At 37.1% G+C, this 16831-nt stretch overlaps 1 protein-coding gene across 4 annotated transcripts in view; it reads left to right on the top strand.

The window, feature by feature from the left end:
• The window catches only part of LAMA2 (laminin subunit alpha 2), a 335421-nt gene that overhangs the window by 291935 nt on the left and 26655 nt on the right, over positions 1-16831 (top strand). For all 4 annotated transcript variants that reach the window (XM_030945040.1, XM_030945039.1, XM_030945038.1 and 1 more), the window contains 8 exons: positions 903-1057; positions 2716-2859; positions 3750-3883; positions 8586-8745; positions 11237-11361; positions 11918-12080; positions 13610-13754; positions 15590-15728. In XM_030945040.1, coding sequence (XP_030800900.1) covers positions 903-1057; positions 2716-2859; positions 3750-3883; positions 8586-8745; positions 11237-11361; positions 11918-12080; positions 13610-13754; positions 15590-15728 — 1165 coding nt within the window. The remainder of the gene's footprint in view (positions 1-902; positions 1058-2715; positions 2860-3749; positions 3884-8585; positions 8746-11236; positions 11362-11917; positions 12081-13609; positions 13755-15589; positions 15729-16831) is intronic.

Genomic DNA, 16831 nt, shown 5'->3' with positions numbered 1-16831 from the left:
CATCTGGAAAGTTTTGGTATAAGTGTTTGGGTCAAAAAATTAGAAATGCAGTTTTTAATGCTTTGTCTAAGCATTATTTTTATGGCTCTTAGTATTGCTATTATTTTCATGTGATATGCATCTTTCTGGTAAATGCATGTTTGTCCCTTTCAGTGTCATCCAAAAAAGCCCACACCCTCATGCAAGCCAAGGGTTGCAATCCTTAGATCTGCTCATGAGCTGTCAAAGAGAGGGTAATATTCACAAGTTGTATGTTGAGGGGCAAAAAAGGAATTTGAGGCTTAAAGAAAAAGAGAGGCAAAAATATCATGGTAAAATTATTTACTTCACCTGAAAAACAAGAAGAAAATAATTTGTAGTTTACTGTCAGTGTTTTTAAATATGCTTTCAGAACATATACAGAATTTTAAGCTTGTGACTAGAATAAAACTCTTTTGTATTTGTGCCCATTACAGTTAGTTCAAAAATTAATTTCAAGTAAATTTTAACCCAGTAATTTCAGAAATTGCTTATGGAAACCAACCAGGTTTCCTTAATTCAGCATTTTTCTTCAAAATTGGGAGGGTTTTTTTAAAGCAGAAATCAAATATTTAGTTCATAAATGTATTTTGCTACAGGAAATGTTTTCCATAACTATCATCCTGACCTGAAGCATAGTTACATCTTAAAAAATCCTGCTTTAACACCAATGTTTGCTGCTATTGCTACTTTAACTTGATTCTAGACATTCTGAAATTGCCTTATTCTGTTCAGGTATCTTCCTGGCCTGTGTGTACCTCATAGTCGCATATGCAATCTCCTGACCATTGTGTATGCAGAATTTTCTTGGATTTTATTATTGCAGTGTTTAAATAGTCTCTGACACTATTCTCTAAAGCTCTGCCATGTTCTTTCTTATGAAGTTGCTGATGCAGATTCCAGTATTAAAAACCTAGAAAAGGAAGCAGATCGCCTGCTAGATAAAATCAAGCCAATCAAAGAGCTCCAGGATAACTTAGGGAAAAACATTTCTCAGATAAAAGAGCTGATAAACCAAGCTCGGAAGCAAGCCAATTCGGTAAGTCCCATTTCTCAGAAAAAAAACCACCAACCTTTTGAGTACTGACGGGATTTTATTTTCTACTTTTTATTTCTTTTCTACAGTGTGAATCTTTCCTAATTCTAAACATGCATAAAGAGAGCAAATAATGGAGTATAATTTCTCAGAAAAGAATATAATATTCTGATGATTCTCACTCTGTGTCTTGTTTCTTCATTTAAAACATGCACTTGTTAAATGATTAACACCTGTAGGAATGGATCTCAAAAGGTTGTTTTTAAGAACTATTGTAGGTGATAGTACAGCAGAAGAGTCACAGTATCATTAAATTTTTGTGAAAACAAAAATGCATTTTTCTGCTTCAGCAATGATATTAAGCCCCTGATTTCATTTCATAGAATTTACATTACTCAAGAATGACACCATCGCAGACTCACTGAAATTGCTGAGTATATCTGCTTCTCCCATATTTTTTCTTTTTCTCTGTCCAGTAGCAGCGCTGACTTGAACTTAAGAATGTGTTTCTAGTCAGCCAGTGAGTTTGGAGACCATCTCCCTGATTCAGTAATATTGTCAACTCTAGGATCATCCAGTTAATACTGCAATTATTCAGCTTGTGATTTAAATAGCAAAGGAAAAAGAATCATATAGATGGTACTTGAGAAATCTTCCTGAAAAATGGTTGAAAAATAGTTTAAAAAAATAATCAATACAATAATCGGATACTGGGAAAGAAGTGATAGGATAAATAGTGGGATGCTGGTGAAAGAAGTTTTCAGCACATATGCGATGAAATCTGTACAGAACAGAAAGACAGGCTGCAGTAATGATATGTTTTGTTACATTCATCTTCTGTCTGAGGGCTTTGAAGTACTTAACTGCTCAGCATTTCTGAGGTAAGGAAATTAGGAGTTTGGTCCTCTAATTGTTCTCCTTTTTAGCAGAGTTTGCTGTAAGCATAAGGTGATACCATTATGTACATTTCCTCTAATGCTTAAACATGTCTAGCTGGGATTGAAACACCATTGTACTGTCATTATGTTTGTGCTGGCATTATGAAAGCAAACAGTCAAGTGTTTTTATCTGTGCTCAGAGCCTGAGGAAACCAATGCATGGATCCAAATGCATGTGTCACTCAGCTGTGGAAATAAAACTTAGTTATGAACGCCAACTCCATTAGGGACTACGTAAAAGCAGTGATAGACATAACTGTTGGTTTAAAAAATTGTGAAAAGGTGTCTTAAATTGGCACAATCAAAGCCATTACAAGGGAAAAATAGATAATTATGACTACCCAACAGCAATATGCTGTAATTCCTTCAGGAGTGCTGCTTATTTTCCTAGCTGCATCTTCTACTTATAGACCATCTGTACTTCTAGAATTCCACTGTTACCAGCATTAGACCAGTATATCTTCTAGCTATTTTTGATCTACACAGTTCGTCCTTTGAATGGGAGTTCTAAAAAGAGATTTTATTTCCTTTTACTAAACAATCCCAGAAAGAAAATTCAATTTCTACCTTCTTCGCATATCCAAGTAACTCCCTGGTACATGAAACAGAAAAATGTGAAGGGAAAAAATGTGTAATAGTCTTATAATTATTTGGAAGCATCTACAGTTAATTCTGGAATAATAAGCAGTGAACTGAATTCTTTCTGTTATGCTTTTTTTGAAGATCAAAGTGTCCGTGTCCTCTGGAGGCAATTGTATTCGCACGTACAGACCAGAAATAAAGAAGGGAACATACAACACCATCATTGTCAATGTGAAGACTGTAGTTGCTGACAATCTGCTTTTTTACCTTGGAAGTGCCAAGTTTGTGAGTCTGTCTCCTGCCTTTCATGTCAGAGTTGCTCAATCAAATCATACTACTGACAAATAAAGAAGATGAGAAAGACTTTTTTTCACCCAGAGGCTTCAAAGCAGTAGTAGAGAGTCTAAAATAATCTAGACATTTACTGTCTTTGGTATTAATATAGTGATATCTAAAATATGACCAGCAAATTTTTTACATATATCTTTATTTTAACTAGATACGAAGTAGCAGGCTTGTACATGAACTACATTAGAGCATTAAAATTCACAGTGCAACCAAAGTAATTTTGGAGTTGGTTGTGGGTTTTCCTTAGGGAATGAAGTAGCTAATCATATTGCATCTGTCAAAGCTCCTATTTATTGTAATTTTAAGTCAAGACTACAATTTCAAGCATAATAATGGTGAATGATTCAGTTTCCCATGAGGCCTATAGCAGACAGACTTCTAGAACAACCAATATGAATTCAGTAAATGGAAAAGTATTCTATTTTTCAACATTTCCAACTTGTATTTTATTTTCCTAATGCAAAATGAAGAGGCTGGATGGCATCATGTATCTTGACATCTTTCTGCCATCCAATGGATGTTTCAGTGTTCCTCTAAGTTAAATCCTTCTGTTCATGACTGCAATATTAATATTCTGTAAGTCTGGCAGTCATTTGCTGCGTATCACTGAGAGAAATAATTTGCTGTCTTTAGCTTAAGATTCCTTATTTGAACTAATAAAAACAGGAAAAAGAGAGTCTCATTTTAGAGCAATGTAAGAATTAATGTTAATTCTTTACTTTCTGTGTGTGGGTTTCTGATGCCTCATTAGACCTTCTGAAATGTGAAAAGAAAAACTTCCTTAATCAAAGTATGAGATCACTTCTATTTTCATGTTTTGCATGTAGACCGACTTCTTGGCCATAGAGATGCGCAAAGGCAAGGTGAGCTTCCTGTGGGATGTGGGATCTGGAGTTGGACGGGTAGAATATCCAGATCTGACCATTGATGATGGGTTTTGGTACCGGATTGAAGCCTCTAGGTAAGTAAATATTTCATTTCCAAGATTTTAGAAAAATGGCTGCTATGAGAAATTCTAGTCTGGTTTGACAAAAGGTTTTGAACCTGCATCAGTTAGTACCAAAAGTGTATACACTACAGTTACTATTGAAATGTCAATTGTTCTCTGTCAAGGATTTACTTTAATGACACATTTCCCCTCTAGCATCAACAGTCTATGACTCCTTATATTTATTCCTTTTTGTTTATCTATGACTCTATTGATTGTCTTCTTCAACTAACTTACATTTAAAATCAGTTACAGGTTTTGGCACTTGAATAACTACTATTCTTTTCTCCTTGAATTTTAAAGAGCAGCAGCTTTTCTGAATTTCTGGTCTTGATACAGTACTGCAAGTGAATGGTCTCTCACACAGCAGTATCTTGATTCTAATTCAGAATGCCATTCCTATAGGCAAAATGTCTCATCAGACTGGAAATATTTATGAAAGATACAGTTCATAAAAATTGAAGGAGGAGTTATTCCGAAAAGTTAAAATATATGTTGTAATTTGAGATCAGCTATTTAATGCCTTTAAGCTTTAGAAATATAGATACATAAATATTCAAATCCCAAATTTGTTAGCTGAAGCTTGTATTTTTCATTCAAATAGCAAACACATGGCATATGGTGTAGTAATCACAGCATAAGGATTGCATAAGTCTGTGGCCTTTATCTTGAATAAATCTTAGTCATTTAGATAACATCAGCTGTATCGCCATTTGATAGAAAGCTGAGTAATTTCTCCTGCATCATTACAGTTAATTTCACATAGTATTAAACAGAGAATGGATAATATAGTTAGAAAATGAGAGAACGAAGGAGGAAAAAAACAAAGCACTCTAATTCTGGTAACATGCACAGCTCCCAGAAGAGGAAATGGCATTCAGTTTAAATAATTTAATGAAATCACAGAAATCAGCCATTCAGAGCAGAGAATTAAATAAAATTATGGCACAGTCTCCAGAAGCTGGCTTAATGAAACCTTACTGCCAGGAAAATACAAACTGGGGTGCAATACAAATTGTTGAAATTCTCACCAGTTCACATTATGCATACCGAAGCAGCTTCATGACACAAGTAATGCCAGGCTTTCATTTACAAGAAAGCTGCTTCAGCAGAATATGTAGCCAGAACATGGTATAAAATTCACACATCCTATAAAAGCCCATTACCTATTAGCTGGTTGTTCTGGATATATAGGATGTGCATGCCATTAGTTTCAAACAAAGTGCTGGATCAGCAATTTAGAATGATTACAGCTGCACAAATCAGAAGTACAGAGCAGCGTTTAGGAAAATTACATTACAGAGGCATTAGGCGGATTTGTGGGATTAAGATGAAGAGCTTGGGACTGATTTTGCATTCTTAAGGCAGACTTCACAAATCACATACCCTATGGAAGAATCTTCAACTCTGAACATTTTAGTCAATTTGATAACTCTAACTCCCTTCCTAACCTGTTGGAGAGTTTTACTAATTTTATTCCCTCACACATTTTCTCCAAATTTCTGCTGAGTTCCAGCCACAGGCTTTTTCAGCCCAACAGAATGGCCTGAGCAGCTGGAGTAGGGCATCTGCTTAGCATGAGGACATAAGATGAAATTCTGGCCTTACTGAATTTTGCCATTGTTTTCAGTGATGACAAGAATTTACAATAATAATGATATGGTGTTGAACCCACCATAGGTTGATGGCCATTCTTAAGAATCCCAAAGGGCCTTAGAAAAAAAAGATGTGGCACAGAGGTTTGAAAATTCTCAAGTTTGCTGAGCATTCTAAATAAAATCTAAATATGAAAAATCTGACTGTTGAGTAATGATCGAAGATGGTCAGTTTATGCATGCACCAAAATTTCCAGTTAGTTAGACTAAATTGATAATTACTGCATCACTTTTCCAGGGACACTTTTAATTTTCATCACCTTTTTTATTTAGCATACTGATCCTTTGCATTTTATTGTTTATTCAGATGTTATAATGGAAGTTCCTTGTATTTTTGTTAATGGAATTGAAGTAAAATTTGTTTATTCCTGTAGAACTTTCTAAAGGAATTCCCTGTGCTTTGATGGTACAGGAGTTGAGCAAATGTCACTCACAAGTTACTTACCTGCTTACAGAAGCAAATCCAATTGGCATCAAGATGCAATCAATCCAAGTATCAATTAACAAAGGAAAATCTAGCATAACTGTATGTGACAAAATTATTTAAAGCAGATTTACAACATGCAAATAATGTCAATTTTGTGAGACAGTCAGATGGATGAGAGAATATTTTTGAGCCTCACTAGATCAGTGTTACTTGACTTCAGTAGGCCTCAATTAGGAGCAGAACCTGATTAGTTGTGATTTTAATCAACTGTGATTCAAGTATTACCATTGTTTTGATTGTTAGTGACAGAGTTTAAGCAGTGCCCTTCTTTTGAGGACAAAGGATGCCTGAATCACAAGTTCACTATAGACACATCCTGTTTAGTTCATCAAGAATTGAGTCTTAAAGTACTGTAGCAAATATAAGCCATGCTTTTCAGTGAAGCTTTCCTGTGTTTTCAAGGGGTCAAGGAGTAGAGTTTACTATGTGGTAGTTTATCATTTAATGCTGATGAGGTGCTTTCTAAAGTCATCTCATTTATATCATGTCTCTCCTTAGGAGCAAACATAGCATGTCATTACACAAATTTTTTGTAGAATATCGAATATGCTGAGTTGGAGGCACCCATCAGGATCATCAAGCCCAACTCCCGGCCAGCTCCAGGACACCCACAAGAGACACACTATGTACCTGACAGCGTTGTCCAAATACTACTTGAATTCAGGCAGTCTTGGTGTTGTGACCACTTCCATGGGGAGCTTGTTCCAGAACTCAGCCACCCTCAGGATGGAAAACTTTTTTCTGATATCCAGCCTAAACCTCCCCCAGCTCAGCTTCATGCTGTTCTCTCAGGTCCTATCGCTGATCACAGGACTAAAGAGATCAGTACCTGTCCCTCCATTTCCGCTTGTGAGGATGTTGAAGTCTGCAATGAGGTCTCCCCTCAGTCTCCTCTTCTCCAGGCTGAATAGACCAAGTGACTTCAGCCACACCTGATAAGGCTTCCCCTCCAGACTCTTCACTATTCTTGCTTTGAACGTGGCCATGCTTTGAACTTTCTCTAATACTTTAATGTCTTTTTTTTATATTGGGGCACCCAAAACTGCCCCCAGCACTTGAGGTGAGGCCACCACAGTGCAGTGCAGAGTGGGACAATCCCCTCCCTTGCCCAGCTGGTGATGTTGTGCCTGATGCCCTCCAGGACACATGTGGCCCTTCTGGCTGCCCCAACTCATGTTCAACTTGCCGTTGACCAGGTCCCTTTTCATGGGGCTGCTCTCCAGCCTCTCGTTCCCCAGTCTGTGCACACAACCCCATCCCAGGTGCAGAATACGGCACTTGCCCTTGTTAAATTTCATACGGTTGGTGATTGCCCAACTCTCTGGTTTGTCCAGGTCTTTCTGCAGGGCCTGTCTGCCTTCAAGGAAGTTGCCAGCTTCTCCCAGTTTAGTGTTCTTTCAGTGTCCTTCTGCATATCAGCCCCACAGTGCTGATACATCCTCTGTAATCCACCAGTTTTACAGAACTGACTATCACTAGAACAATATCTTCCAACCTGATAACTTGTCATGCACAGGGTAGCAATGTCTTTTTGCTGTCAAGTTAGCCAAGATCTTTCTTCAAGCTCCATTGTCCTCCCTAAATAAGAGAGAATTATTTATAGAAGAGACTCCATTGTGAGCATTTCAGTCTGTTTGAAGATGAAAGACATCCATACTATTTGTGAATTATTAGACATCCTAAAAAGTGTTAGTCTGCTCAGTGACTCTTGGTTTTTCAAGAATTATTACTTTTATCCCTTAAAGGGCTTCCCGTCAGTAAACCTTCTGCTATAAACCAGTTGCACCTTAGACCCACACAAGTCCATGGGGATGGAATCCACCCAAGACTACTGAGAGAGCCACTTTCAGTCATATACCAGCAGTCCTCTTCAGCTGCTGACATCCCAGGTGGCTGCAAACTGGTAAATGTGAGACCCATCTATTAGAAGTTTCAGAAAGAGGATTCAGCAATCATATCTCTCCACAGTGTGTTCCTTCTGCTGTAAAAATATGTCAGCTAACTCCTTCCGTGCCAGTTAGTACATTAATATCAAATGAGTAGAAAACAAACTGATGCAGAAACAGTTAATAAATGCTATTGTGTTGCCATCAATAATAGATGTGTTTCCTAAAGAACAATGAAGTAATATTCTTGAACCTAATGGGGTTTGTAACTGTTTGAAAAGCAGCCTGACAGCTCCATTGCAGGAAATGTGAATTCTGTTTCTCACAGTGAAGGAAACTGAAGTGCTTTATCACTTCATTTCAGTTCAAATGTAATCTAATAAACATTCTTTTTTTTGTCAATGCAAGGTCCACATCATGTGTATAGTGAATTTTGTTCAAAAAGGATGTTCAGGTGAGGAAAAGATCTGATTCTGTGTTGATGTCTTTAGCTTATGCAGGCATAAGTGATCATTTGTATCAAAATAAGGCAAAATCACGTCAGTGATGTGTGCTTCTGTTAAAAGGCACCATTTAAAATAGAGTTTTCCTATGTTTGGTGTAACTACTGACATTGTATGCTTAAATTATTTTTTTTATATCTCTAGGACTGGAAAAAATGGCACAATATCAGTGCGAGCTCTGGATGGTCCTAAAGCCAGCATCGTGCCAGCCACATTCAGTGCAGTATCCCCACCTGGATATACCATTCTGGATGTGGATGTTAACGCTGTGCTGTTTGTTGGTGGTTTAACAGAAAAAATAAAGGTAATGCCTTTTCTGGTTGTACTGTGTTAGCTGGCTGTTTGTGTGGACAAATTTTGTTACTGCATAAAATAGAAATAGTAAATTTTAATATGCTGATGTCATTGTAGTAGATGCTTTAATTGCAAGTAGTACACTTGCGCTTTTGAAAGGTTATTGGGATTTGCCTGGACCAAGGTGCACAGATACGAGATTTCACTGCACACGATGTCACCTTCTGATCAGAAGCCCTGTAGCTGGCTGTACTGATGCAGCATTTAGCCCGAACAGCTAATTCCTGCTGGATTAGATGGATGCTTTACCTTGGACACACTGCTGCCCTGACAGGCTTTTGGTTCCTGAGTTTCAGGAACTCATTTCTGTTCCTGTACATTTCTGGTCTCCTAACAATGTATACAAGAGTATATTTTCCCTTGCATTTGGGATTTTATCTTTGTCATGTATCCACAGTATCACCTCCTCCTTTGCAGTCTGCTTTTGGTGTTTCTGCTTTATTTTCTTTATTTTTGTTCCAGTTTCCCTCCTTGTTCCCTTACAGATATCTACATCATACCCCTGATCTATTTTCTCTTTTTTTGGTCTGTTCATTTTTCTGGTGACATCTTATACGTCACTAAACTTCATGGAATGAATAGAAGATGTATGCCAAATAGAATAGACAGAAATCTCTGAAAAAAATTATTCTTCAATAAAAGCTAATTAGCACTTATTTTCTAATGACATTCTTTACAAAACAATTTAAATCACCTATTCTGTTCCTGATCAATATTTTAGCATTTGAAAAGAAGCTCAAATTTAGACTTTCCCAAATAGTGAACTCACTGAACTTTTTTTACTCTCAAGGTTATATATGTCCTCAAATGTTAAAATAACACAATGTGCAGAAAAATTGAAGTGCAAAACTCAATGTCAGAACAGCTGTTTTCAACTTCAGTAAGGTTGAGAAAAATATTGTCCAAATATTTTCTGAAGAACTCTCTAGTTTTTCGTTTTAGTCAGGAAAATCTTCCTGAATTCTTTTTTTCTCTCCAGGTAAATAAAGACAAGGGCAGCAGTAAGAAAGCAGTCTATTTTAAGTTTGATATGGTTGGTATATTTGCAATATAGAGTTTTAAACACTGTCAGATTTGTTTTGTTCAAGTACAGTCTCTGAATTAAAATACAACTTCTGGTTTTTTTGGGAATTTCTGTCATCATGTGGCACAGTTGTAAGGCTCACAAAATGAAGACCTTTACTAAGACTTTTCTGAAACTGTGCAGCTCTTTGGACAGTTTATCAAGGTTGCTGATATATCTTAGGCTGCTGACTCAGAAATCTGCTTTTTCATATTATTGGGGTTTAGAATGCTTTAGATTTGTCCTACAGTTTTGTCCACATCCCTTTTTGCATGCATTTCTGCAGTGTATCCAAAAAGAAAGTTCATTTTCAGTTTTTAAAAACATTTTTCATCTGACTTGTAGAAGACTATGATACTTAGATGTCATGAATTTCTTAGAAGTGACATTAAGTTCATACTTGTTGCTAATTAAAACCTATACAATTACCTTGGGAAATATCAGTAGCACATTAAGTCTTTTGAGTCATACTTTTCCTTGAGTATTTTCAAATTGCACTTCTCCATGTTCTCTTGCAAGATCTTAATATTTGTAATTGCTGTAAAAACAGCAGGTGCTTGTCTATCTCAAATAGCTAAGTGTATAGATTTTTAATCAGCTCATATTGATGAACTGAAATTTAAATGAATCAGGGTATTTTTAGAAGCATAATTTTTAGTGGAGTACTCTGTGTACTGCCAACTATTACTACCTTCATCATGGGAACATGTTATGTTCTAATGAGCATTAGTCTATGTGCACAATCCTAGTTTAATGAGTTCTGATGGGACATGTGTTTTAATTGCTTTGCCCTCTGCACATTTTTCTGCATCCAAAATTCAGCATGAACTGTTACATGTGTAACAGCTGAGTTCTCAGCCTGTCTTTTAGCTTGGACAGTCTGCTCAATTTCCAGTGTTTCAAGCATTACAAGAGAAACACTTTGCTTATTGTATTGTGGACTATGGCAAGATTGCTCATAGTCGTTTCTCGAAAGTCTGAGATGAAAACCCAGCTAGGCCTTGAACAGGTGAGAGCAGCCAGCTCTCTGAAGAGCCAGGAAAACTGATGGTGGAAGCCAAAGCAGCCCCTTGTTTTTCAGGACTGGTTCTCCCTAGGCCTTCCCAAGAGTCTCGGATCTAAAAGGTCTTTCCCATTCAGACTGATACAAAGTTCAATTCACATTTTCACTGATCAGTTGTTCTGTAGGAGGGCTTCTCAGATTAAATAATGCTCTTGATATTTAAAATATTACTAAACATCTTATGGGGTTTTTAAAATTATTTTATTTGGAATTTTATATGGTATTTATTCTTATAATTTTTGTACCAGTTATGTTTTCAGATGCAGTAGTTTACTTCAAATTCAATTCTGAGGAGGTTTGTGTTCTCTGTTGCAGAAGTCAGATGCTGTAAGAGTCACCACCTTCACTGGCTGTATGGGGGAAACCTTTCTAGACAGCAAACCAATAGGACTCTGGAATTTCAGGGATATCGAAGGTGACTGCAAAGGGTGTGCCGTCAGGTAGGTACAGCACCCACTGTTTCTCACGGTGCTTCTTTAGGAAACCTGCCTGCAGTGACATTACATTTGGTGGTAAGTAGCAGGAAATTCCGCAGCAGCCAGCACATTCCAATGTGCATGCAACAGGAGTTAGGTTGCAATTCCACCGAGAGGAGAAGCTGCCAGTCTGGGTTGTAAGTGTGGTCATTGAGTTACCAGAACTGGGCTGGTGTGAGAGGGCTATGATAGAAGGGCTCCTAGAACCACAGTGAACTGAGTGTGGCTCACAGACAGCTGTGATGAGGGTGCCTGCACTCCTGTGTGGCATGGAGCAGAGTCCACTGCCTCAAGGTGGCTTTCACAGCCGCCACAGTAGTGAGCAGAGACCCCACAAAAGAAAGGAGTTTGCATTCTCAAAATACAATGGGAAATCCTGTGCCTGTCAGCGGGAGGTTTGATAAGACATTGAACCAAGTTCAGGAAGACTCCCAGGAGCTGTGTCCACATTTCCCTAGCCCTGCACTTTTTATTTTACCTTCACGTGGCAAAAAAAAAAGGTTGGAATTGTTCTTTTCAGCCCACAGGTGGCAGACGGTGAAGGAACAGTGCAGTTTGATGGTGACAGCTATGCCATGGTGAGCCGCCCCATCCGCTGGAACCCCAATATTTCCACAGTCATGTTCAAGTTCAGGACCTTCTCATCAAATGCTCTGCTGATGTATCTTGCTACTGATGACTTGGTAAGAACAGCCAGCGAACCTCTGTGCTCCTTGCACGTTTCAGGCCATCTTTGCAGTCACTGAATTCACCAGATCATGAAAGCAATGAGTAATTTAAGGTACCACTGTCCTGGTATGATGCCTCATTGCTGGCCAAGTGAAGACAGTGTCAAATGTGTGTCCATAACAAGGAGAAATTATTTATAAAGACACCTGTCCAGATCTGAATAACTCATCTTTGGCATTTCTGATCCAGATTGATTTGCATGACTGACAGGGTCTTTCCCTTATCCTTTTCATATGGGGCAGAAATTATGTACAGTAGTTTTCACTGATGTCTTAAAGAGTTACTGAGCACTTGCTACTTTAAAAAAACTGTGTTTGTGTAAATCAGTCTTATTACAGATTCCTGTATTTTGGAAATAATTATCAAAATAGCTGGAATTATCAAGGAGAGGAGTCCTCCTCCTGACTGACTGTCGGAAAAGCTAGAATCTTATTATGATAATGAAATATGTATGTAGCTTTTCTAATGAACTTTTAATATTGAAAGCATAATTAAAGTCATTATTTTCGATTATTTTAGATCATTATTTGTGACTTATGTATTTTTCTATGAAAAAATATTTAATTGAAATCTCAAAAACACAAGCAACTGGTCCCTGGTATATTTTGTTTCTTGTGATACTGTCCCACCACGTAAAAACTTGGAAGATACTCTTTCTAATGATGCATGGATAGACATGCCTAAGCATCTAGAATACTGAGTTTGTTCAGTTTTACTCTGAGAAGAGGTGGAACTGGCCATGAGCAAAATGATAATAAAAATTTCTCTGGTACATTTACATCCTGGATCATAGTTCCATTACTTACCTAGTGGCTTTCGTGCTGTCCAGTTCTCTGGCTATTTGTTTTGGTCTTTGTATCCTGCCAGCTCTTTTTCTGGAGATAGTGCAGCATATATTATTGCTCCAGCCAGCCATCTCCAGTTACTGCTTGTGTACTGGTGCCAGTGGTTGATGAAATCAAGAGTGTTCATAGCTCTCTTTGTCTCCATCTCTCTGTTGCTCTGTGACTTCCATAGATTACTCTCTGGAAATCTGGCAAAACATGCCCACTTCACCATCTTCGCTATTTTTGCTTTCTACCTTGCAAGTTTAAATCTAGCTGAGATATGCAATAAATATGCTGATTATAGTAGAAACATACACTCAAAGCTGAATATTAGTTTCAGGTAATTATAATGTCCATTTTTATCTTCAGTCTAAAATAAAAGTGCAGCCATCTCATCAAAACTGCAACTAAGATGCCAGCAAAATTCCAGCTAAATTAGTAATCCAAAAGAGAATGTAAGGGGAAAAAAGGGCTTGGCATCAGACTTTTGTATGTGAGAGTCCTGGGTAGTAAATGTATGAGTTGTGGCATTTTTTAAAGCTTGAAAAATGTTGTCTGTAGTCCCCCAGGGTTAAAAAGTGTTTATTTAATGTCTTATGCCTCTTACCAAAACGGACAAGAATCATAATGGTGTATCTAACCCTTGTCATTAACAGAAGGATTTCATGAGTGTAGAACTCAGCGGTGGGCGTATAAAGGTCAGCTATGACCTGGGTTCAGGTACAGCTTCAGTTATCAGCAACCAAAATCATAATGATGGCAAATGGAAATCTTTCACCCTGTCAAGAATTCAAAAGCAAGGTAAGTTCCTGTGGTGTCAGCAGCATGACTTTTCCAGTTATCTGTGCAGTACACCTAACCTTCTAATCACAGGGATGGTGCTGTGAGAATTATAAATTCTGGTGATTTAGCAACTTATTTTGTTTAGGTTATAGGTGTGTTAAGTTGTGGTTGAGTGATTGCACTGTCAAATAGTGCTTTATGAAGGTAGTCTATTTTTCAGGCATGATTATTTTATACAATCATAACTTGCATTCTAAAATTCCTCTGACTGGGGAGAAAAGAAGTCTTCTCATCACTTTCAAAAAAGGCTTCTTTTCATCAAAAAGAAGTTGTTTTCATCAGATTCATGTTCCAAATTATGAAACACATGTGTGATTTTTGTTAGGACAGCAATAGCTTTTACAGTCCTCTCATGCTCAGCATATACCAAAGTGCTTAAAAAAAGCAGTGACATTAGTATTGATCCTATCTAACTAGACAAACACCCCTACTTTATCTTCCCTAATGATCTGCATTGTATCATGAACTGAATCTGCATGGAAACAACTGGGAACATCTCCAGAAGTTCTACTAATTCTTCAACATGTTACTGGCACAAAATGTGAAGTGGTAGAATTTGATAAGATCACAAAGACTACTGGTTATCATGCTGGCAAACCCTTTTTTTTTTTTTTATTTTGTAGTCTGGTTATAGGGCTGGCAGAATCTTACCTGAGCTGAATTCATTTTATTGTGACATACAAGCTTTTGCAGTTTGAACTTTTACTGCATTCTGAATCTTCAGGGTCACCACAAGCCCTTAAACACATTCCTCTGCCTCTGCCCCCTGCAGTGCCAGCTCTCTACCTGGCCTTCACACCTCACACATAGTCCCTCTTCCTTGTCATTTAGCTGAAGTAGACCTGGAAGTTGGGACAGTGACCAAAGTAATTTAGTGGTCTCACTTGCAGATTTGCTGCACCTTTAGAGGAGGAATGTCTTATTGCTAGCCAGTTATCATAGTTCATATTTAACCCGGGAGGTATTAATATAAAATACAATGTCACATAATTGTAATTTATCAATAGCATTCAAACATCATGTGTTTATAAAAAAGATACAGGTATAGAAATGAAAGGAAAATTAATCTAGTTTTGGTAAGGTGTAGCAGAAAGTCTGTCTATTCGATTATCAAGGAAGAAAGGAAAGAAATCCTTTTTTTTGCCCCTATATATCTTGAGGCCTGCTCAGCATTTGTCACCAAGTCTTATTTCTTTTATTGAACTTTATATTCTGTATTAATCCATACATTAAAAAATATACATGGACAGACACCTAAATAGGATGGTTGTATGTAGCACATCACTGACTGCAGACTGAGATTGGACATGACAGCAACTGACTGCTTTGGGTTTGTAAGTGGTTTAGAGTGAGTGATCACCAATCTCTAAGGCACATAATGTCAGTGCTTAATAAACTTTTACGCTAAAAATCCTGTTCAAGAGGCAATCTTTGGACTGAGATCACAAATTAAATGTAAAATGATCTCTTGTCATGACTATGTCCTGAAGTTTTAGCTCCAAATTACAGTGGAATTACACAAAGAAGGCACCAAATGGAAACAGGTTTAGAGAATATATAAAGTGTACAGAATTGCTATGGCTTTTCAGGTTGTTATGGAAACAAAAAAGTGCAGCTTTCATCCCCTGCCCATAATTGATAATGTGGAAATCCAGGGTCTTAATTGCAAAATACAGCCCTCCTTGTCTCTTCCCTCAGCTGTTAACTCTCCAAATGTTTTTCTGTTGGTTTCTTACATTAAAACATCATTGTTAATGATGGATATTTTGTAACTAATCTCAAATGTCTTTTAGCCAACATATCAATTGTAGACATAGACACTAATGAAGAAGAGACTGTAGCAACAACATCTACAGGCAGCCACTTTGGACTCAACTTAAAAGGGCACGAGAAAATATATTTTGGGGGATTGCCAACTCTGAGAAATCTAAGGTAATGTGGCTCAAACCAATTTCTTTAGTCTTGGTAAGGGAATGTAAATACAATGTATTTATTCTCTGCATTTGCTTCTCAAGTTCACTTGCAGTAAGTGAATGGTGAATTCCCAATGTACCCTGTACTGCCACAGCAGAATAGTGCTTTATTTGCATATGTTTTGTATTTCACACAGCTCACCTTACACACATGCAATGGAAATGAGACTTGCAGAGCAGTGCTTCTTTCTGATTCTGTCCAAGAACCATGATGTAGCTGTATCTTTAAGTATTTGTTTGATGCACAGAATTTGTGACTGCAGATTCAGAGAATTGGCTCAATACCTTCATAAAATTAAGGAAGGACAAATGTTTACTTTGTGCATGAGTAAAAAAATTGACCTACAGACAACTCCACGTGGGATTACTGCTTGATGAGTGTCCATGTTTTTGCATTATCAGTGTCAGTATACTTTAAATATGTATTAAAATATTTTGCTTAAATATTATTTTAAATTATTTGTAGATTTTAGTTCCTGGTCTGCTTAGATAAAATTCCTCCTGTGTTCAGGACTTAAAGAATATGATACGATACTTTTCATATATTTAATGTAAGCAGAATGAAATATTTTCCCTTCAGAAGTCTGATCCTGAATTTCCTACACAAATAAAATTCCCAGTAATTATTTTTTTAATATTGTGTAGTGATATTCACAAATGTTAACTTCAACATAAATAACCTAAAGAAATGGGATAACAGCTACTTGAATTTAGTGACTTTGTTTCATGTCTTTAAATAGACCAAAAAACTTATTTAAAGTTTAAATGAATATTCAGCAGTTTTGCAATGACAAGAACAAGAAAATTCTGTGCTACAATGAACAGATGAGCAACACAGAAACAGGCCCATTAATCTATGTCAGCTTTAACTAAATGGCATAATGAGAGCCTTGAAGTGGTCTTGTGCACAAGGAACTGTTGTGTTTAATCCACAGACTTGTCTGCTGCTAAAAGAATGGACATATTTGTTAATTTATTAGGATAATCGTTGACCTCTGATGTCAAATCACCCAGCAATAAAAAGATCTAAGATCTGTTTTACTCACGAAATAAAACACTATA

Source organism: Camarhynchus parvulus, chromosome 3, assembly GCF_901933205.1.
Source record: "Camarhynchus parvulus chromosome 3, STF_HiC, whole genome shotgun sequence".
NCBI lineage: Eukaryota > Metazoa > Chordata > Aves > Passeriformes > Thraupidae > Camarhynchus > Camarhynchus parvulus.
The sequence above is the reverse complement of the archived record's forward strand: the minus strand, read 5'-3'. Positions and strand labels throughout refer to the sequence as shown.